Genomic DNA, 23,246 nt, shown 5'->3' with positions numbered 1-23,246 from the left:
TATCTTCTAATTAAAGACTTACTAAAATGATCTGGTGATCCAAGAGTGGAAAAAACACATGTCAAGAACTGAAGTCGAACTTGAACCTCTGCGCTGTGACTGTACCTATATTTTTAAAAAATCATTAAGATAATGTTAAAATCCTTTATTTCAAATATTTTAGGTAATAATAGCTGAATAAATACTTATCCCATCCAACTGAACTTCATACACAGAGAATAGATTCAGAAAAATTGTTAGAACAAACATACTAATTTTAAAGTATTAAAGGCAAGCATTAAATATTAATAAAAAACAAAAATTTAGTTTAAAAAATTTTATTTCAATTTTGTTAAGATGATCTCCAAACTTATACAAGAAAAATCATATCCTTAAAATTACATAAGAACTGAAGAAAAGTAGAGATGAAGTGTCATTATGAGATGAAAGTGTCAAAAAAGGAATATAGCATTGTATGCCTTAAAATCCTTGCCTTTATAATGAGTAAAATATTTGTCTGAACATAGGATGTTGAAACATAGGATGATGAAAATCAAAGCTAATCACTTGATCAGCATATTCAATGAATTGTGATTAGCTTTTATTTTTTATTCAATGAAGTAGTGTACTACAGTGGAAAGGACAGTTTCTAGAAGTCATGCGGCATGGTTTCAGCTCTAGCCTTAATTCATACAACTCTGTGACCATGGGCAAGTCACTAAACTTTCATGGTCATGTTACTAAACTATCTGTTGCGTGTCAGCCTCGGAGCCTGCATTGAGTGCACAGTCATCTGTGAACAAAAAGTCATACACCAACTCTCCCTGCCCTTTAGTCTTGGCTTGTAGTCTTTTTAAGTTAAATAATTTACCATCAATGCAATAGCTGACCTAGATGAAGTTGGCTTCCCCACTGAAGATGTCCAACAACTTGTTGAAAACATCACGCTAAATCATTGCACAGAAGCAAGCACACACTTCACTCCATTGGTGACTGGGAAAGCACCAGTGTTGTCCATTATCCAGAATCCATGCAAGCATGCCGTCATGAAACTGATGAACAATACTAATGACATTCTCCAGGCAACCAAATTTTGCCACAATTTTCCACAAATCCTCACAACTGACAACATCAAAGGCTTTGGCCTTGATTAGACTGATGAACGTTGTACACCAACTTCTGTTCCACTCCTGGCATTTCTCCTGGAGTCGCTGGGCAGCAAACATCATTTGGACCACTCCTCAGCAAGATCAGCCTATTAAGGAAGGCTCTGGCAACTATCTTGCTGGCAATCACTAAGAGGGAGACTCCTCCCACCTTCACCCCCTTGATTGTCAGAGGACAATCTGTTTCCCTTTCCTTTACAAAGATGGACAATGGAGGCATCCTTGAATTACTGGGGGATAACCTACTCTTGCCATATAACCCAGAAATTTTCCATCAATTTTTGAGTGAGCAGTAGACCTCCCACCTTGTAAATCTCAGCTGGAATAGAATCTGCACTCAGCACTCTGACACACAAGAGGAGCCAAATGGCATTCAAAACCTCTTCTTCAGCTGGAAGTTTGGCTATAAAGGGATTGACTTCAGTATGAGGAATACACTCAGTGACTTCAACATTGATTAATGGTCTGCTGCAAACACTATGGAAGTGCTCAGCCCATCTCTCTAGGACCATCTCCTTATCACTAATCAATCTGGCACCATCAGCATGAGTGGATGAGAGGCACCACAGGTCATTGGTTCATAAACAGCTTTCAGGGCATCATAAAAGTGCTTTGGATTGTTACTATCATCATAAAACCAAATTTCATCTGCCTTCTTACTGAGCTAATAATCCTGCATCTCTCTAAGCTTTGCTCGCACTTTACTTTTGATGGAGATTAAATGCAGTCTTCTTAGAGGCAGATGAACTATCCTACTGGTAAATCTGTGGAGTTCACATTTTTTATTTAGTAGCTTCTGAATTTCCCCATCATTTCCATCAAACCAGTCTTGATGTTTGCAAGTGTTCTGGCTCAGATGAGTAAATGCAGTGCTGTACACCAAATCTCTGAAAGCTGCCACTTCGTTTCTGTTCCACTGTTGCCAACTTTGTATTGGCTCAGCTTTCCCTCTAGCTTAGCAATGGACTGTTCATGCTTGGAGAAGTGTTCCAATATGTTGAAAATTAAGTCACCCAGAATCATAAGCTTGTCCTTTTTCGGCCCATTGATGATGAGAGTCTCCAGGTCTTCATAATGGCAATGGCAGGATGATCTTGGCATCTTCAATATCTAACCAGTTTCTAAGCGTTACACAGCACCTGCTTTAGCTGCCGTCATGGCTATTGAAACAAACTGTTTTCATCTGCCCGTTCTCCTGGGGAAGTAAGTCTTCACATGCTTGGGTAGATACCCCTCTAACTCACCAATGGGTTTGAGACCCCTTTGGTCACCCTCAACTTGGGTTTAGGCTGTCTGACAAAATGGTTTACTGGGGTACAGCCACTTCGCATGCTATAACTTCTTGGAGCCACAGGTGACAGTTGGGTGAATCAGGTAAACACCAAAGGTGGAAAGCAGCTCTGATGAAAAGGGCTAGACAGCCCTTACACCAGAGGCACTAATCTTCCCTTAACACCCAACATCTCAGGGAATATAGCAGATAGCCTTTCAAGTCCTTTTGTGCACAACCTATTTAAACTTAAGAACTAAAATTGATATTGCTATTTTCTACCCCAATATAAATTGCTTTATACTTTATTTCACACTAAATACAACTAAAAATAAAGTTAGAAATCCTTAGTTTTTAAATTAAATAAATTTTAAAAATACCATTTCTAATTTTTAAAAACCTGTTATATATTAACCAGTAAACCATGGAATCTACCATTCCGAGAGACATTTAAAATAGTAAAAATCAATTATATTGTCAAATTAGCTCTGATATAAACATGACTAGATAACGTTTTCAAGGTTCCTCTTGATTTGCTGAACCTGGCTATAAAATTTTTTTAAATATGCCTGGCAGAGGTAGAACTAGGTCAAATGGCATTCACTGTTCAGTAACTTTTTGTGCATAATTCCAAATTGCTTTCTGGAATAGCTGGACAAATTAACAGAGTGGTTCAATATTTTTTTCTTTTCAATATGTGTGTAGAGATTAGAGGAAAAATTGAATCCTTTTTAAAATTTAAAAAATGTATATAAAATAATAAAATTTTTAAAAGCATACTAAGTGCTTTTCACCAATTCTTAAACCATTTCAAAGCCTATGTAAGGATTTTATATAATAATAAAAAAAACAAAAATAATATAGCCCTTCCTGTGAACCAGACACAGTCTTAAAGTGCTATATAATTCTTATCTCATTTGATCCTCACATCGACCCAGGGAGGTAGGTGCTATTGTTACCACCCACCCCTTTTCACCTGAAGAAACTGATCAAACAAGTGAAGTGACTTGCCCAAGGACACACAGCTAGTAAGTGTCTGAGCCTGTATCTGAAGTGAGATATTCAGCAGCCCAAGTCCACCATTCTATCCACTGTGCAACCTAGCTCTTTTCCCTTTCACACTATCTTAGTTGAAGGAACAGAGATTTCCAAATATTTTAAAAATAGAATACTTATTTTGAAATAACTAGATTTCCAAGCTGTGGGACCTTAGCATGTTATTATTTGCCTCAATTTTCTCAAATATAAAATGGAGTTTATTGAGATGATCTCTTAAGATCCTCCCTGGGACTCAGTTTCTTTATGTGTAAAATGAGTTGAACTAGGTAACCTCAGAGACTGTATACAGTAAGTCAAGGCCACAACAATGGATTTAATGAATTCTGCAATTAGACACAATGTCTGAATACTACCAATTACTCTTAAAAAACAGAAGCTGAAGTCAATAGCATAAGAAATGCAAGAAGAAACACCTTAAAAGCCTTTAAAATGAACAACCTTTTAAAAAAGTTTCTTACACCTTTCATTTCTATTTGGCAAGATTAATAATTTTTTTTCCAAAGTAACTAGGCATAGGAATATAATAAAGTAGCAAAAAAAAAAAAAAAAGGAAAGAAGATTGGAAAAGTGCATTGTCAATATATTTATTGAGAGTGAGGAAAAGAGTTGATTTATGTTTATAAGCTCATATAATCAAGAACAATGCTACATATACTTACAGGGCATGTTTATGTCTCCCTTCTCTTACAGCTTGAATGTAGTGTACCAAATTGTCAAAGAAAAGCTTCATCATGTTTAGTTCTTTTTCTGCCCACCTATCCCAATTTAAAAAAAAAAAAGAAAAGAAAGGGTAATTTTATTTTTTTGTGATAAGAAACACATTAAAAAGTTTCAAATAGAATGTCTACTATGTAAACTATCAAGAATTTAAATATTCTGTTAATCTTGGAAGAGCTTTTTCCTCTCCTACTTCACATGTCAAAATTTCTGTACCTGTCATCCACTCCTCCTTTATTCCTGTCTGAGGAAAAGGTGGTCCTTGTGGTAAGACCATGCTGTGCTAATTGTATTACTCAAGAAGATCTCCATTGTTCTTCAGAGGCTTATCCTTTATAGATCTTCAATTAACCTTACCTATAATCCTGCATGTTTTTGTGCCAAGAGAGTATATGCAATTTTCTATATTCAATATTTCCATTTGGTACTAAGTCACTCCTCAAATACTTTAAATATTGCTTTCAATCCTCTGACATGGCTTAAATTGTTCAACAAGTTTACCAAAGATCTACCCATTGATAAATTAATTGCTTTTGTTTCTCAGTTCTCACACTGTTTGACTTCTCTTTAGCTTTTCACACTATTAACCACACCTTCCTCTGATAACATATCTGCCTTTGGCTTCTGTGATACTGTTTTCTCCTGGTTCTCCTCCCACCTATACAATTATTCTGCCTAGATATCCTTTCTTGGATCATTATCAGTATCTTACACACACTAGAATGAGTATTTCCCAGGGCTGTTGTCCCAACCCCATCTCTTCTCAGTGATCTCATTAGTTCTATGTGAATCCAACTATTTTTTCTACAGAATTGCTGAGAACATAGCCAGTCTTAACTTACACAGAATGCCAGTTATATACCATCCATTGACTTCAACTTAGCTTTTACAAAATGCTCTTTAGAGCATTTAAACTCATCATGCCCAAAATGAAACTCATGATTTTCCTCCCTAAATTAACTCCTGATTTACCTCTTTGTGTTAGGAGCACCAACATCATATCATTCACTCAGACTCATAACCTAAGAGTCATCCTACACTCTTCTTCTATCCTTACATTCAATCAAATGCCATGTTTCATCAGTTCTTCCTGCATATACTCTTTTACATCTTCTCTTCTCTCATATCTCTGCCCTTCTCTTCATTCGGCATCCCCCACCCACACACATATTACTTTAATAGCTTCCTAATTGATCTCTTTGACTTCGGTCTCTCTGTTCTCTAATCCATCTCTCAGGTAGATGCCATATAATCTTCCTAAGGCACAGGTTTGATTACACAAATTCTCCACTGAAAACATTTCAATGATACTTTCCATTATTTCTAAGACAAAACACAAATTTCTGGGGTTAGCATTTAAGGCCATCCACAAACTGGCTCCCGTTTCGAGCTCTCATTTCATACTGCTACACTTCAAAACCTTATGTGTTAGTCAAATATTTTTGAATTTGACATCTCTTGTTTCTATTCCGTCATGAAATTCATCCCTATACCAGAATCATAGATTTCCCTTTAAATCTTACCACTCCATGCAGCCTTTCATGATGAATCTAGTTGTTATTACTTCCTCTGTTCTTTCCCTTCTCCACCCCCAACTGACCATTTTTCTTGTATGTATGTCTTACCTCTTAAGAGACTGTAAGCTCCTAGAGAATAGAGCTGATTTTTTGTTTTTGTCTTTGTTATCCCTAATACACCTCACAAGCCTTGAATATAGTCTATTGTTGTTGAATTTAATTAAGATTTATTATCCTAGGAGAAATTTTTTATTTCCATTGACTCTTCAAAAATCCCAAAAACTCAGGATAGCCTTCTTAGTTTTCAATATCTAATACTCATAGAATCGGTCAATTAACAAGCATTTATGTGCCAGTCATTATTATTAGGCACTGCTGAATCTAGTACAGGGATAATAAAAACAGTGATTAATTGTTATTTGCTGGACCTACTGAAAATGATCATTATAGTGTTATATATGTAGTATATAAGTAATGGTGCATGTCAATTAAGCATTTGGGCACCCAATTATTTAATTCATAAACTGACAAAATCTAGCTAAGATTACCAATTTAAATAATTTCCATACTCACACAGGTTATGTGTAAATGAATCACAATTATTCATTTGTTAGTAATTAGGCATATGTGTAGATTTAGACATTAAGATCCTAATCCAACAAGCCACTCTATTGTTTTCAAGATTAAAAAATAGAGAATTGACCTTAAGTCATGGAATATAACCGAAGTCCTTGTATTTAAAGACTACTGTTTTACAAGCTTCAGGTGTGCTAAGACAGCCAACTCTTTTAATAAATATATCTTGAATGCGCCCTGTTTTTTCCTCTGACACTGCCAACACTCCAGTGCAGACTCTCATCACCTACTTCATGTACTACTGCAACAGCCTGCTGGATGGTTTACCTGTCACAAATTTGTTCCCACTTAACTCTATCCTCCACTGAGAAAGGAGATAGGGAATGTGATGTAGGGTGTTTTCAATACCAAACAGAATTTTCTATTTATCCTAGAACTGATAAGGAGCTACTGGCATTTGCTGAGTAAGAGATTACATAGTCAGACCTGTGCTTTCGGCAGATCACTTTTGACAGCTGAATGGAGGACAGCCAGGCCTGGACCAAGGTGGTAGCAATGTCAGAAAAGAGTATTTAGCAAAGTTAGAATGACTTTCAGACTAGCAAAAACCTTTTAAATGACAGGGAATAGAGATTCTTCCCTAATGGTAATCAAAACCTGGTGGATTCACAACTATTTTATCCTGACCAGTATAGAATGATGAAATAGGTAAGAGTGATAAACTCTGATTCAGAAAGGCCTGGATTCAAATACCATTTCTGCCAGCATGATAGTTACTAAGTGACTTAACCTCTATGAACTTCAGTTCCTAAAATGATGTTCATAATAACTGTTATAGCCATTTTAAAGGAAATACGTGTAAAGTGCTTTTTAAACTTTACATTATATAAAAGTAACATATATCAATCAAAAAACATTTATTAAGCCCTTACTATATGCCATGCACTGTACTGAGCACTGATGATTAAGAGGAAAACATAAACAATTACTGCCCATAATAAGCTTAAAATCTAATGGAGGGGAAGCTAGGTGGCGCACCAGCCCTAGAGTCAGGAAGACCTGAGTTCAAATGTGACCTCAGACACTTGACATTTACTAGCTGTGTGACCCTGGGCAAGTCACTTAACCTCACTGCCTAGCCCCCCCCCCCCCAAAATCTGATGGAGGAAAAAGAACATATACAAATAGGAACATACAACACAGGGCAGATGGAAGGTAACCTTAGAGGAAAAGTTGAGGGAAACAAAGAAAGGAGGTGGTTGAGACCTGAAGGAAGTCAGACAGTCTAAGAAATGGAACTGAGGAGGGATAGCAATCCAGGTAAGGGAGGTAGCCAGTACAAAATCACAAAAATGGGAGCCAGAGCATCCTATATGAAGAATGGCAAGAAGGCCAATAAGGCAGAACTGTACAACATTCATTTCAACAACTGATAAAACAGAAAAGTCACTGAACTTGAAGGTCAAGAGACCTCAGTTCTAATCCTGGTTCTAACACTAACAAAAAATTATGTTTGGGAAAACAAATTCGCAGTACCTCAGTTTCTTCATCTGTGCACTGACTCGATCTCAAAAAGACCACTCGAGCACTAACATTTTATTAATACATAAATTTCCTGTATTTACTTACATTGTAATCCAATGTGTATCATAACTGCTCCCAAATTGCTGAAAAGTACCAAACAATTTTGGAAGAAGACGAAGTGAGACAACTACAGATCTGAAAAAGATAAAGAGGAAACAATTTTTAAAAAATTTTCCTAACTGTATTAGTATTTATATTTCATGAAATTTTAGTCTAGTATCTTAAAGTAAAAAGGATACAATTGTGCCTTGGTAAATACTAATAACATGGGAATAAAATTAGGTGAAGTACAATATTGTCAGTTTGTGAATTCATTTTATGAAATTAAATATTCTGTACTATGTCTCAAATATTTTTCATTTGTAACATAATATACTATAAAAATATATCAAATCACAATTTCAATATAATGGTCTTAAGTCTTATGAAGAAAACGAACTAAACTAATTTAAGCAGATAAATAATTATGTTACAATAAACATCTCTTGTGGCTTTTAATGCCTTTTTATCATAGAAAAAAATCATATTTAAAATTTATTAGAATAGAGAATAACAAATGTTTCTTAAAGAGTGTTTCCAACAAAGTATTTTGTTTATACAAACACTAGCAACCAATCCTCAGTAGGTTTTTGGATTACAAAAGCAACCTGGAAGTACATTATAAAACTCTGGATAAGGAAAAAAAATACAGACTTTCTCCTTTAATTAATTGGGCCTTTCAAAAGGATTGATAAATGCTTAAAAAAAAATTAACAAGAGGAAAGATACCACTGAGATGTTCAAGTATACAGATATAATAATATCATTTGAGGTATCACAGAGACCTTTGAAAACCGAAAGTATGAGCAACTTGTGCAAAGAAAGAAGAGTAGTAAAAATAGTTTCTAGGTTTTCTTTTTTTTTTCTCCCTCATACAGCTAGTGAGTATTATGTGTCTGAGGCTGGATTTGAACTCAGATCCTCCTGACTCCAGGGCCAGTGATCGATCCACTGCACCACTTAGCTGCCCAGGTTTCTAGATTTAAAAAAAAAAATGAGCAAATACTAGGTGGAAAACCATTTGCCCACCACAAAATGATAGTTTAAAAAAATTAAAGAAATGTTGAAAATTCTCATAGACAAAGTTGAACTGAAAATCTTAGGCTGAGGACTTTTCATTGCAATTACAAGTTTTCAAAAGTAATGAGAAGTTTCACAATTTTATAAAAGTTCTTCAATTGCATAGATAAAAGTAAGTGATTTATAAATGAAGCTATAAAATGGAGTCATTTAGCTATGAATAAAAAGAAACTTGCAGGAGTTACCTTTTAAACTATTTAGTCAAAAAAAAGGAAAAAGAAAAAAGGAAAAAGGGGCAGCTAGGTGGCGCAGTGGATAGAGCTCCAGCCTTGGAGTCAGGAGGATCTGAGTTCAAATTCAGACTCAGACATATAACACTTACTAGCTGTGTGACCCTGGGCAAGTCACTTAACCCTGATTGCCTCACCAAAAACAAAACAAAACAAAAAACTAATTAGCACCTGAAAGGGCTAAAAGTGGAATATTTAACATAAATGCACCAGAGTTCTACATACAGTATTATTAAAATAAATATCAAAGTAGACAAATAAACTGCTTAATTAGAAATGTTTGCCAGTTCTTGCCAGATATCAACTAAGTTCCCCAATTTATGACTGCAGGAACTGAACTGTCAACATTTAGTGAAATGTCATAATTTTTACTATGCTAGGAAATATAACAAAATAATCAAAACAGAAGATTCCAAGGGAAACTAGAAATTGAAAAATCATTGCAACTGAATTGAAAAAGCAAGAACTCTGTGGTCGGTATCTAAATACAAGCAATCACTAAAACAAGGTACTGCTTCAAGAATCACAGGAGTTTTTTTAATTGCCTTATATACTATTAGTCTGGACAAAAAAGATTTATACACATGGTAGAATGCAAGGGCCATCATAAACATTTAAGACACATTCCAGGGGCAGTTAGGTGGTGCAGTGGATAGAGCACTGACCCTGGATTCAGGAAGACCTGAACCCAAATCTGGCCTCAGACATATAACACTTACTAGCTGTGTGACTCTGGGCAAGTCACTTAACCCCATTGCCTAGCCAATAAATAAATGAATGAACGAATAAATAAAACAAACAAACAAACAAACCAAAAAAAAAAAAAGACATTCCAACCTAATTTTATTTCTGATTTAACCTGCCTTACATTAGATAAGTTCTAATGATGTTTTTAAAAACAAAATGAAAACAGAAGCACCAGAATTCTGTGTTCCCACAAATATGTTAGAATAAAATAGAATACAGTAACATATCTTCCTGCTTTACTGACAGGAAACTAACAAGTGAGTCTGAAAAAGAAAAGAATTATGGAATTAAAGAAATTTTTGCTGTTGATAACAAAATTGTAGTAGAATGAATACAACAAAAATGAAAATTATAGTGAGGCCTCAAAGCATGGTGACCTTGGAGTGACAAAGTTGGAAGTTTTTCCTCTGACAAAACTAGTTTTCTGCTCATAAACAAGCCATTTAAATTCTCAGTATTGTAGGTTTCTAAGATGATTAGAAATACTGATCTTCATTGGTGAAAGGCATTTCCACAACAAGAGTTCCTTACATGGAAGGAAGGAAATCATAGGTTTAAACTGTCCTTCCCATTTCCAAAAGAAAAAAAGTCAATTTTCATATAATACTGTATTATGGAATATATTCTACCATTTCAACAATATAGCTGCCCTAGGGATAGGAACTGTACCAACGATTACAAGGAAATTATAAGGAATTATAAATTATAAGGATTATAAGGAAAACCTAGGGTGAGGAACACTCTCTACCGATGAATATCACTGACTAATCTGAAACTTAGGGCCTTAAGAGGGTTGTACAGATTGAGCACTGAGAAATTAAGTGACTTGCCCAGGGTCAAACAGCCAGGATATGTCAGAGACGGCATTTGAACCATTTCCTCACTTCAAAGCCAGCTTTCAAACGACTATAACACATTACTTCCTATACAGATTTTCTAACCAAAATATTGCAAATTCCTATTTACCTGTTGTTTGCTAAATTTTCTAGACAGCCTTCAATGAATCTCATTCGGATTTGTCGGTCAGTAAACCAGCACACTAAGGAGCAAAGAAGTTTCTCTGCCTCATTTATTAACCCTTCTGAGAGATGAATCTAAAATAAAATAAAATAAAGTAAATTATTATCAATCTTCACATTAATATTTTATTCATTTTGGTAGGACCAAAAAAAAAAAAAAAACAAAAAAACCTTTCTTGCCACAGTGCTTTCCGTGGTCTAGTATCATGTTGGCAATTTAGGATTTTTATTGGAGTAAAGGCCAGTCTTCTCCAACATAAGTTTCCCTTCGTTCCCCTCTCCTAGTAAAGACTCTGGTGTACAATATTATCTCTTATCTGCAAAGATAGTTGTGAAAAATCAAAGAACTGATGTGGCAGAAGAAAACTGATCAAGTCTTCTTCACTTCTAAAACTTCTCAAAATGAGAGCTATCATTCCACTTTCTATGGTGAGTGGCGCAATTTATTTATACCATTATTTAGTTCCATAAATAAACTTACTGCATCTTCATCTTGGACTAAATCCCACAGCAAAGTATTTCCTTTCTTGCAAACATTATCCAAATTAATGTCTGTAACAGCATTGCTATTGTACTGATGTTTATGAACTGCTGGGCCTGTGAAGACAAAATAAGTCATGAAATTGCTGAATACAATCTGACTAAATTGAGCTATACTTCCATTTAATTTATTAAGTTAATGATTCTGAAGAAACCAAATTTTGAGAATAAAAATTCCTCCTCCAGAGCCAGTTTTTAAAAATTAAATTTTTGTATATTAAAAAGATGACTGTTTTTATCTTTAAGTTTTATTCACACAAATACATTAAAATTTTTCTATAGGAGAGTGCCACCTAATAAGAAATGAGAAGAGGGCCAAGAAATGTAAGAAGGTTTCAATCTAAAGTGATTTCCATATTTTGACTGAACCTGTGTAGGGAAACTCCAGAGAAAAAGTTTCTTTTTGGAAAAAAATTTCCAGAGAAAAACTGCTTTACTACTGCAGACCTGCAAGTGATCTGCAAAGTATACTCTAAAAGCCATGCAAGGATCACTGAAAGGTTCAGTGATTTGCCTAGGGACACACAAGAGCCAAGACAAGGCTGGAATCCAGGTCATCCTGACTCCAAGATCACCTCTCTATTCAGTGTGACATTTTGCCTCTCTAAAGTTAATACTCTATGTTGGACATCTTACTGCTCTTCAGCCAGGAGCAGGTCTGAACACAGGATCCAACATTGTGACACAAATTCAAAATTAGAGACCAGTCTGCTCATTTTTAAGTCCATATAACTTAGTCAGATTTCTATTACACTAACACAGAATTCTATTTACAAATCACTCAGATTTCTATTAATACTACTATATGAAACAAATCTTTAACAAATCAAGCACACTATACACCAATGCCTCTTTTCAAATATACCAATCTTATGCAATACTGTACCACATAAGTAACTCTAAAAAATCATTTTTAAAATGCTTTGTAAAAGTTTTAGTACGCATAACCTGTATCAAATTGCTTGCCTTCTCAATGAGAAAGGAGAGAACAGTGAGAGTGAGAGGGGGAGGAGAGAGAGAGAATTTGGAACTCAAAATTTTAGAAATGAATGTCAAAAAATTTTTACATGTAACTAGAAAAAAACATATATTTGAAAAAAAAAAAAGAAGAAAAAGTGTTAGACAATTTATGCAGTATTAGCTTCTTCAGTCTTCCCCACCATGTGGGGCAGAAAATTATAATCATTGCGAGAGAGTGAAGTGAAAGTGTGAGGAGAAAAGGGAGACAACAATATACTACCTTGTTGTCAATTATCAACATGCATCAATTCAATCTTAGCTTGCTTAATTCTTTTTTTTTTTTTTTAAGGCAATTGGACTTAAGTGACTTGCCCAGGGTCACACAGCTAATAAGTGTCAAGTGTTTAGTCTGAGGCCGATTTGAACTCAGGTCCTCCTGACTTCAGGGCCGGTGCTCTATCCCCTGCGCCACCTAGCTGCCCCTCGCTTAATTCTTCAAAATCTAATATGAAATTGTTAAGGCCTCTATCCAAACCTGATTATGATTAAGTACAAGAGCCATCTTGGCTCAACTTTATTAAAAGTCTGTCTAACTTATCCTAGGCCTTCCTTCACAATCTCTCACCTAAAACTGCAATTATGGAATTATAAGGATAATAATATTAGATATTTTGATATATGGCACTAAAAATATTCCAATTTTATAACCCCTTCATTCATCTCTTCATATTCTCTTTATTCCCATATTCTTTCTTCTTCAACTCTTCAATCACGTTACACCTGTCCATCTACTTCTAATCTAACTTTTAACTTTTTAATTTATATTTTGTTTCCTTTGCCAAAGTTGCTTTTATTATTAGACTGTTATGGTCTCTCTTAGAATAATGTAATTATTTTAATATATCAACAAGTATTCATTAAGCAGCTCAGATACTGTGCTAGCTACTGGAGATTTAAAGACAGTCCCTAATCTCTGAGCTTAAAAGAAAGCCAGAAGAGATAACATATATAAACAAACATACATAAAGATATATACAAAACAACATGGAAATTTCTAACAAAATAATTTTGGGCAGGGAGGGAGAGGAGAGGAAGCAATAGTTACTGGGGGAGGAGATGTCAGTGAAGATTTTTATGAAGAAGAAATTGCTTGGGCTGAACCTTACAGGAAAACAGGGATTCTAAAAGATGGAGGAAAAGGTACTGCAAAGGCAGAGAGACAGAGATGAAGTAGTGTGTGAGAGGAACAGCAAAAAGGCCCACAGATAGTGGGTAGGGCTGTTGTCAGATCAAGTGAGATGGTATGTGTAAAGCACTTTGCAAACCTGAAAGAGTTCTATACGTGTGGGTTATATTGTATCACCATTTCAGAGTAAAGAAAATGAAGCCTGTTTTAGACATGTTACATTTCAGAGGCCTCCTGGACAACTCATTTGAAATGCACCATAGGGCAGCTAGGTGACACACTGGATAGAGCACCAGTCCTGGAGTCAGGAGAACCCGAGTTCAAATCTGACCTCAGACACATAACACTCACTAGATTTGTGACTCTGAGCAAGTCACTTAACCCCAACTGCTTAACCAAAGGGGGGAAAAAAAAGAATGAAATGCACAATATTTTGTGATGCCAGACTGGATCAAAGAAAAGAAACGAGAGGAGGACATATGATCCTAAAAACCATCTGTATAGTGATGGTAACTAAACTCATGGGAGCTGATGTTGTGAACGAGTAAGTATAGAGAGAAAAGGCCTCCAGAGGGATCAAATATAGAAGATGATCCACAGTATACATAAAAAGAAAGAGCAGTGTCACAAAAAAATATAAAGACGGGGATATCCAGTAGGAGAGAGTATTCAACAGTGCTGACTGCTGCAGGAAAGTAGCAAAGGATGAGAACTGGGAAAAAGTCGGGTTTAGCAATTTGTATGCTTGATGCAAACTTTCAGGGCAGTTTCACTTGAGTGGTAAGGTAAAAGCCAGATTGCAGAGTGTCTAGAAGAGAGTGTGAAAAGAATGGAAACGAAGGCAAAAAGCATAGACAACTTTTTAAAAACAGCTTGGTTGAGACAGCCAGATTACACAATAGAGACACTAGGGAAACAGGAAGCTCTGAGTTCCAATCCTGCCTCCTAGATTTCCTAGCTCTATGATCCTAGGCACATCACTTCAGTTCTCTCAGTCCACGTCCTTATCTTTAATAGGGTTATAAAACTGCATCTTTCCCATAGGTTTCCCGTAAGGATCAAAAGAGATAACCTCTTCAGAATGTAATACAAACCTTAAAGGCTTATGTTACCTATGATTATTATGAGGCAACATAGACCAATGGAGAAAGTACTGGCTTGAAAAGAAGAGATCACCTACAATCCCACTTCAGACATATGGTGACTGAGTGATCTGGAGCAAAGGACTTCACCTTTCTCCATATCAGTTTCTTTTAGGTTGCTTCTACTTCTAAATCTATGACCCTATAAAAGCCAAAATTATTTCACAATGATTCTTCAAAAGAGCTATTGCTTGCCAGTGAGCTGTTTCATTCAATGTTGGGATCAGTTCTGCCAAGGAGCATCAGTGCCATGCCCAAATGCACAAGCCAAATATACAGACCATTGGGTTATGCAGGGGTGGGGAACCTGAGGCCTAAGAGCCAAATGTGGCCCTCTAGGTCCTCAAATGCAGCACTCTGACTGAATCCAAACTTCACAAAACAAATCTCTTTATTAAAAGGATTTGTTCTGTAAAACTTGGACTCAGTCAAAAGGCCACACCCAAGGGTCTACAAGGCCACACATGGCCTCAAGGCAGCAGGTTTCCCCACCCCTGGGGTATCTACAATATCTACTCAAAATAATTTATTTCAACCTCCCTTCTCCATCCATTACCAATATGCCACAAGTGCTAGCAATTCTTTGGCTCCACGGGATACTACAACTAAGAACAACAATAAAAACAACTATAATTTGTAAGGTTAACATCCTCACAAAAACCTGGAAGGTAGGTGCTACCATTATCCTCATTTCACAGAAAAGAAAACTTAGGCAGTAGGAAGTTAAGTGACTTAGTCAGAGTCATACAACTAGAAAAGTCTGGGGCTAGATCTGAACTCAGGTCTTCTACATTCCAGGTCCAGCTTTCTACCTACTGTGCCATAATAAAATGAGCATTTCCAAACAGAAAATAAAGCAATGAAGAAGGGGGATGATACCTTGGATCTGTTATATACAATCTGCTTTTCCTTTTCAGAATATAATAAATTTACAATATATAATTTCAAAGCTTATCTACCTACTCCTACTAAAATTCCTTCTGCTCACTTTTGTGTATTTTAAAAACAAAACTTCAGCAGCCCTCTTCATTTTACGTTTTCTTTTTTTTTGGACAGCACTGTTTTCAAGGCTGCTCTCCATTCCAACTCTCACCCAAAATTGGAAGGAAAAAAAACCCGTGTAACAAACATGTATAGTCAAACAAAACAAACAAAAAGATTCCTACCATTGTACAGTCATTTATTATCAAACAAAACAAATTCCTATATTGGCCATGTCTCATTCTGCCCCTCAAGAATTTGTCAAGAGGGTTGCATGCTTCAGCACTGGTCCTCTGAAATGGTGCTCATTAATTTCTTTTATCAAATTTATTCAGTCTTTCAAGGTTGTATTTTTTACAATATTGATACTTAAATTTTTCCTGGTTCTGCCCACTTCATTTTGCATCAGTTTGTAGAAATCTTCCTAAGTTTCCCTGAAATTTTCACTTTCATCATTTCTTACTGAACTATTATTACAATTCATTATACTATAATTTGCTCAGCCATTCCCCAACATTTACATTTTAGTTACCACTTCTTTTGCTAAAACAAATAGTTTTTATACATTCTTTTAATATATGTGCCTTTCTCTGTTTCTTTGACCTCTTTGGGTTTTAAGTCTAGTAATGGTAATGCTGTATCAAAATGCAAGTACATTTTGGTTACTTATTGGATAAAGTATTAATTTTTTCCTGAAAGATTTTACTAATTGACAACAGTTCATTAGTGTGCCCATATTCTGTAATCATCAGCAATAGTTGCCACTTTTTATTATCTTGCTGATGTGGTGTATACAAGGTAGAACCTCCAAGTTATTATAATTTACATTTCTCTAATTGTTTTGGAGCATTTTTTCAAATTGTTTTTAATAGTTTGCATTCTTTTCTTTAAGAACTGTACATTTATAAACCTTGACCATTTATTTACTAAGGAATGTGCTTTTATATATTTGAAAGAGTGTCTAATACTTTGGATATTGTTGTTATTATTGTCCTTCATTCTTCTCAAACAGGACCAAAATGACATCACTATGTTGGGGTCAAGGTACAGTGTATCTATCCGTGGCTGATCAGATTAATACAAACACCAATCTCATCGCCTATGTGGACATCCCAAGAAAACATACTTTCAAGGTAAGTGAACTTATCCACAGCTTTCAAAAGTTCTCCATTTGTTGTAATCGATAATTCCACATATAGATGGTGTGGCACTGGCTGGTTGAGAACTTCTGTTTTCTTGGGTGCTAACTGCTGGGCCAAAATTTGCACAAATAACAGAGAATTGATTCATTATCTGTTGCGTGTCAGCCTCGGAGGCTGTATTGAGTGCACAGTCATCTGTGAACAAAAAGTCATACACCAACTCTCCCTGCCCTTTAGTCTTGGCTTGTAGTCTTTTTAAGTTAAATAATTTACCATCAATGCAATAGCTGACCTAGATGAAGTTGGCTTCCCCACTGAAGATGTCCAACAACTTGTTGAAAACATCACGCTAAATCATTGCACAGAAGCAAGCACACACTTCACTCCATTGGTGACTGGGAAAGCACCAGTGTTGTCCATTATCCAGAATCCATGCAAGCATGCCGTCATGAAACTGATGAACAATACTAATGACATTCTCCAGGCAACCAAATTTTGCCACAATTTTCCACAAATCCTCACAACTGACAACATCAAAGGCTTTGGCCTTGATTAGACTGATGAACGTTGTACACCAACTTCTGTTCCACTCCTGGCATTTCTCCTGGAGTCGCTGGGCAGCAAACATCATTTGGACCACTCCTCAGCAAGATCAGCCTATTAAGGAAGGCTCTGGCAACTATCTTGCTGGCAATCACTAAGAGGGAGACTCCTCCCACCTTCACCCCCTTGATTGTCAGAGGACAATCTGTTTCCCTTTCCTTTACAAAGATGGACAATGGAGGCATCCTTGAATTACTGGGGGATAACCTACTCTTGCCATATAACCCAGAAATTTTCCATCAATTTTTGAGTGAGCAGTAGACCTCCCACCTTGTAAATCTCAGCTGGAATAGAATCTGCACTCAGCACTCTGACACACAAGAGGAGCCAAATGGCATTCAAAACCTCTTCTTCAGCTGGAAGTTTGGCTATAAAGGGATTGACTTCAGTATGAGGAATACACTCAGTGACTTCAACATTGATTAATGGTCTGCTGCAAACACTATGGAAGTGCTCAGCCCATCTCTCTAGGACCATCTCCTTATCACTAATCAATCTGGCGCCATCAAGAGGCACCATAGGTCACTGGTTCATAAACAGCCTTCAGGGCATCATAAAAGTGCTTTGGATTGTTACTATCATCATAAAACCAAATTTCATCTGCCTTCTTACTGAGCCAATAATCCTGCATCTTTCTAAGCTTTGCTCACACTTTACTTTTGATGGAGGTTAAACACTGCCTTATATATATGAACATTGTTCTTATACATCTGAAACAGTTTCTTATATTCAGACCCTTATCAAAGAAACTTATTATAAAGATGTTCCTGGCTCACTTCTGCAATTGCTTATCTTCTAATTTTAAGTGTACTGATTGTGCTTATGCAAAAACATTTCAATTTGATGTTAAGAAAATTATCATTTTTACCTTCTGCAATCCTCTTCTCTATCCCTTGCTTGGTCATGAATCCTTCCTTACTCCATTGCTATGAAAAGTATTTCCTTACATGCTCCTCCAATTTAGAAGGTAACCTTTTATTTCAAAGTCACATTTGATTTTTTTTTCGAATGGTGATTCCCCTTATATTCCCTATATCAGTAGTTGGGATCTCTGAGCTTAATCAACATATTCACTTACTTCAAAGTTGTTTACCTAACCTGTTCCAGTAATTAACCTTTGTAATCCCCCCCCCCTTTTTGTTTTAGGCAATTGGAGTTAAGTGACTTGCCCAGGGTCACAAAGCTAGTGAGTGTCAAGCCTATGTAATTTTTAACCTGTATCAAAACATTTTGATGATTATTACTTCATAGTTTAGTTTGAGAAATGGTACTGCTAGAGCCCCTCCAGCTTTTTTTCCCCATTACTTCTCTTGAGATTTCTGAACATTTATTCCTCAAGATGAATATTATCATTTTTCTCTAGCTCTATAAAGTAATCTTTCAATAATGATTGATAGAACACTGAATAAGTAAATAAACTTAGGTAAAATTATCATTTTTATTATCTTGACAATGTCTAATCAAGAGCTATAAGTTTATAATTCTGCAATATTTAGGACTTTGTATAAAGCATAAGTTCAAAAACTAAACCCCAGGGGAACTCTGGGGCTAAGAATGGTTTTAACATTTTTAAATAAAGTTTTGTTGTATTTTATTAGCTCATCAAAACTTTACATACCACACAAATCATTGGCATTTCTATATATTACTAACAAAGCCCAACAGCAAGAGATAGAAAGAGAAATTCCATTTAAAATTACTGTAGACAATATAAAATATTTGGGAGTCTACCTGCCAAAACAAAACCAGAAACTCTATGAACACAATTACAAAACACTTTGCACACAAACAAGGTCAGAACTAAATATCAGTTGCTCATGTTTAGGCAAGCTAATATAATAAAAATGACAATTCTACCTAAATTAATTTACTTATTCAGCACCATACCAATCAAACTACCAAAAAATTATTTTGTAGAGCTAAAAAAAAATAACAAAATTCATCTGGAAGAACAAAAGGTCCAGAATATCAAGGGAACTATTGAAAAGAAATGCAAAGGAAAGTGGCCTAGCTGTACCAGATCTTAAGTTGTATTATAAAGCAGCAATCATCAAAACTACTTGGTACTAGCTAAGAAATAGAGTGGCAGTGGATCAGTGGAATAGGTTAGATATGGAAGTCAATGAGTATACTAATGTACTATTTGATAAATCCAAAGACTCCAGCTTCTGAGATAAGAAATCACTATTTAACAAAAACTGCCGGGAAAAACCAGAAAATATTATGGCAGAAACTGAGCATAGACCAATATCTTGTACCCTATACCAAGACAAAGTGAAAATGGGTATAGGATTTAGATATAGTGACTGATACTATAAGCAAACTAGAACAGCAAAGAATAGTTTACCTTTCAGATCTATGGAGAAGGGAAGAATTTGTAGAGAACTAAGTCAAATTTATAAGAATACAAGTCATTCCCCAATTGATAAATGGTCAAAGAATATGAACAGGCAGTTTTCAAACAAAGAAGATAAACCTATCTACAGTCATATGAAAAAACGTTCTAAATCACTATTGATTAGAGAAATGCAAATTAAAACAACTCTAACAGGACAAAACAGGAAAATTATATATATATATATACATACACACACACACACACACACACATATACATATATATATGTGTGTGTGTGTGTTGGACAAGATGTGGGAAAATGGGAACACTAAGGCATTGTTGGTGGAGTTGCAAACTGATCCAACCATTCTGGAAAACAATTTGGAACTATGCCCAAGGGCTATAAAAATGTGCATACCTTTTGATCCAGCAATAGCACTTCTAGGGCTATATCCCAAACAGATCATAAAAATGAGAAAAGGACTCACATGTACAAAAATATTTATAGCAGCTCTTTCTGTCATGGCAAAGATTTGGAAATTGAGGGGATGTCCCATCAATTGGGGAATGGCTGAACAAGTTGTGGTGTGTGAATGTAATGGAATACTATTGTGCTATAAAAAATGATGAGCAGGCAGACTTCAGAAAAACCTGGAAGACTTGCAGAGCCTGATGCTGAGTAAATTAAGCAGAACCAGGAAAACGTTGTACACAGTAACAACCACGTTGTGGGATGACTAACTTTGATAGACTCAGCCCTTCTCAGTAATGCAAGGATCTAAGACATCTCATATAATGGAAAATGCTATCCACATCCAAAGAATGAACTATGGAGTTTGAATGCAGATCGAAGCATACTATATGCTCTTTTTTTTTCCTTCTTGTGGTTCCTTCTATTAGTTCTAATTCTGCCTTATAACATGACTAATGTGAAAATATGTTTAATAGGAATGTATACATATAGCCTATATCAGATTGCATGTTGTCTTGGGGGAGGGGGAGAAAATTTAAAACTCAAAATCTTATGGAAGTGAATGCTGAAAACTAAAAATAAATAATTTTTTAAAAATAAAATTTAAAAAAGGAGAAAAAAATACATGAACGTTAAAAATTGTCTTTACATGTAATTAGATAAAATAAAATACTACTTAAAATGTAAAACAAAAGTTAATTAATATTAATGTATTAATTAAATTTTTAAAAATTAATTTGAATTTACATCCAAGTATTTCACAGCTACTTATCGAGGGACCTACTCTAGCAAAAAGTAAAGTTCCCAGAGGGCAGAGTCTGTTTTCATTTTTGTGTTTGTTTCTGCTAGTACCTATCAAAGTTCTGGTCTTGTCATCTATTAGGTAAATACTTGTTAAATGGAATTAGGAGCTTTGTAAAAACTCGGAATTTTTTAATAAAACCTTAACAAAGCAGGGAAAAAAACTTTACATAAACAAAGAAATACAAGCTTAAAAAACAAAACTCTGTAAAAACCATTCTTAGCACAGGGACTTTTCAAAAGTAAGTGCTGGAGGAAACCCCTACTCAGGCTTTGGACAAGGGCCTTGCCTCAGCACTGCCCTCCCAGTCCCTTCACCCTGAGGCAAGGACCACCCAGACCCTGGCCTCAGCCCCAGTCTTGGTGGTATCTCCTCCCCTGACCCCTTCTCCTCCTCCAGTGCCACCTGATTTTTCCCCTTGCCAGCAGGCATTCCCCAGCCCCTCACTCACAAGAAACAGGACTTCCTATCTCCCTTCCTCCCCAGCCCCTGTTCTCACACCTCCGTCAGGGCTTTTTTCCCCTAAGGGAAGTTCTAATGGGACAATTAGGGTACATGTTCTGTTCTCCATTTCAGACCTCATTCAGGTTAAAGAGAAACTGGGGCAATACTCAAAAGATCCCACTAAGTTTACTGAGGGCTTTAGGAACATGTCCCTACAATTCGAACATTCTTGGGGTGATTTGAATATTCTCTGTGGAGAAGAGAAGAATCTGGGAACAAGCCCAAAAATCTGTGGACCGTTTGGCTAGCAACGACCCCACAAAATACTCCCCAGGAACAGCTGCTGTTCCCACCACTGACCCAGGATGGGATTATCACAAGAGTGAAGATAGGGGAAAGAGAGACTATATGGTAATTTGCCTGTTAGAAGGCATTTCAAAAGTAAGTAAATTAATTAAGGAAATTACTCTGGGAGAAAAAGAAAACCCTGCCCTTTTCCAAGACAGGCCAGTAGAAGCTATTAAAAAGTATACTCTATAGAAGAGGCAACAATCCTTAGCATGTATTTCATTAATCAGTCTGCCCCAGATATTAGGAGGAAACTGCAGAAACTGGCAATGGGACCCCAAACACCTCAGGCCCAATTACTGGAGACAGCTTTTGGAGTTTTTAACAACAAGTAGCAGCAGAGAAAAGAAAAAGAAGGGAAAGGGCTAGAGACAGAGAATATGCTCAATTCTTGGCTGCTGCCATGACCAGGAAAAGACCCAAGGGTGCTCCTGGCAACTTTGGCAGTGAGGAAACCTGCTTTCAATGCCACTAGGAGGGTCACTGGTCCAAGGAGTGCCCCTCCAGGGAGCCCCCCTAGAAGGAGCCCCCGGGACCAATGCCTCTGGGACTGTGCCCAAGATGTGACCCTGGAGGGACACTGGAGGAAGGACTGTCCCCAAGGTTGGAAAAGTGGTGGAGTGACCCCCATAGTACCCCATCCTCCAGTCTTCTCAAGACTGGGAATGACAGAGGAGCCTGGGGCTTGGTAGCACTCCCACTTTTTCCCTCTCCTGCCTATTTGAGGATCTGTTGTTTGAATACTCCTTCCTTATGCCTCTTTGTTGGGAAGAGACTTGATGGTGAAGTTGGGAAGCCCATCTTCTCTAGTTAAGCCTCCCATCTCCCTTTTCCCTCTGTGTACCAGACTTCCCCATGTTCCCCCGGAAGTGATTGAGCTAATTGTTTGGGATCAGAGAATTCCTGGTAAAGCTACTCATGCCACCCCAACCATTGTTAACCTCCTTGCCAGGTTTGTCTCCTCCAGGGTCCTAGCCATCAACATCCAGATGATTGTTCAGGCTACCACCCTCTGACTGAGTCCAAGGTTTTCTAGCCCACTGGACCTGAAGTCTGACCCCTTGAATGGGACCCACAGAGGCAGAGATAACTCTAAGCCCCTTGCTAGTAGGAAGTAGTTTCAGAAGCTGAGACCTTCGCCCCTTACCCCAAAAGAATTTGGGTCCAGGGGAATGATGGGGTATGGGCCCAAGCCAAGACTTTGCCCCTTAACCCAAAAAGAATTTGGGTCCCATTTGTCTAAGGGATTCTCCTTGAATTCTCCCACTAGATCAAGGAGGTCCCCTGAGGCTATAATCCATCAACT

The 23,246-nt window shown here is 36.6% G+C and overlaps 1 protein-coding gene across 3 annotated transcripts in view; it reads right to left on the bottom strand.

Moving 5' to 3' along the window:
* Positions 1-23,246, bottom strand: part of USP34 (ubiquitin specific peptidase 34) — a 317,492-nt gene that overhangs the window by 136,743 nt on the left and 157,503 nt on the right. For all 3 annotated transcript variants that reach the window (XM_027865141.1, XM_027865140.1, XM_027865142.1), the window contains 5 exons: positions 11,465-11,580; positions 10,931-11,058; positions 7,914-8,003; positions 4,134-4,229; positions 23-105 (listed from right to left, as the gene is read on the bottom strand). In XM_027865141.1, coding sequence (XP_027720942.1) covers positions 23-105; positions 4,134-4,229; positions 7,914-8,003; positions 10,931-11,058; positions 11,465-11,580 — 513 coding nt within the window. The remainder of the gene's footprint in view (positions 1-22; positions 106-4,133; positions 4,230-7,913; positions 8,004-10,930; positions 11,059-11,464; positions 11,581-23,246) is intronic.

The sequence above is a fragment of the Vombatus ursinus genome, unplaced genomic scaffold, assembly GCF_900497805.2.
Source record: "Vombatus ursinus unplaced genomic scaffold, bare-nosed wombat genome assembly UNPS02014778.1, whole genome shotgun sequence".
In the NCBI taxonomy this organism is placed as follows: Eukaryota; Metazoa; Chordata; class Mammalia; order Diprotodontia; family Vombatidae; genus Vombatus; species Vombatus ursinus.
Note: the sequence above shows the minus strand (reverse complement) of the source record. Positions and strands in the feature narration are given on the sequence as shown.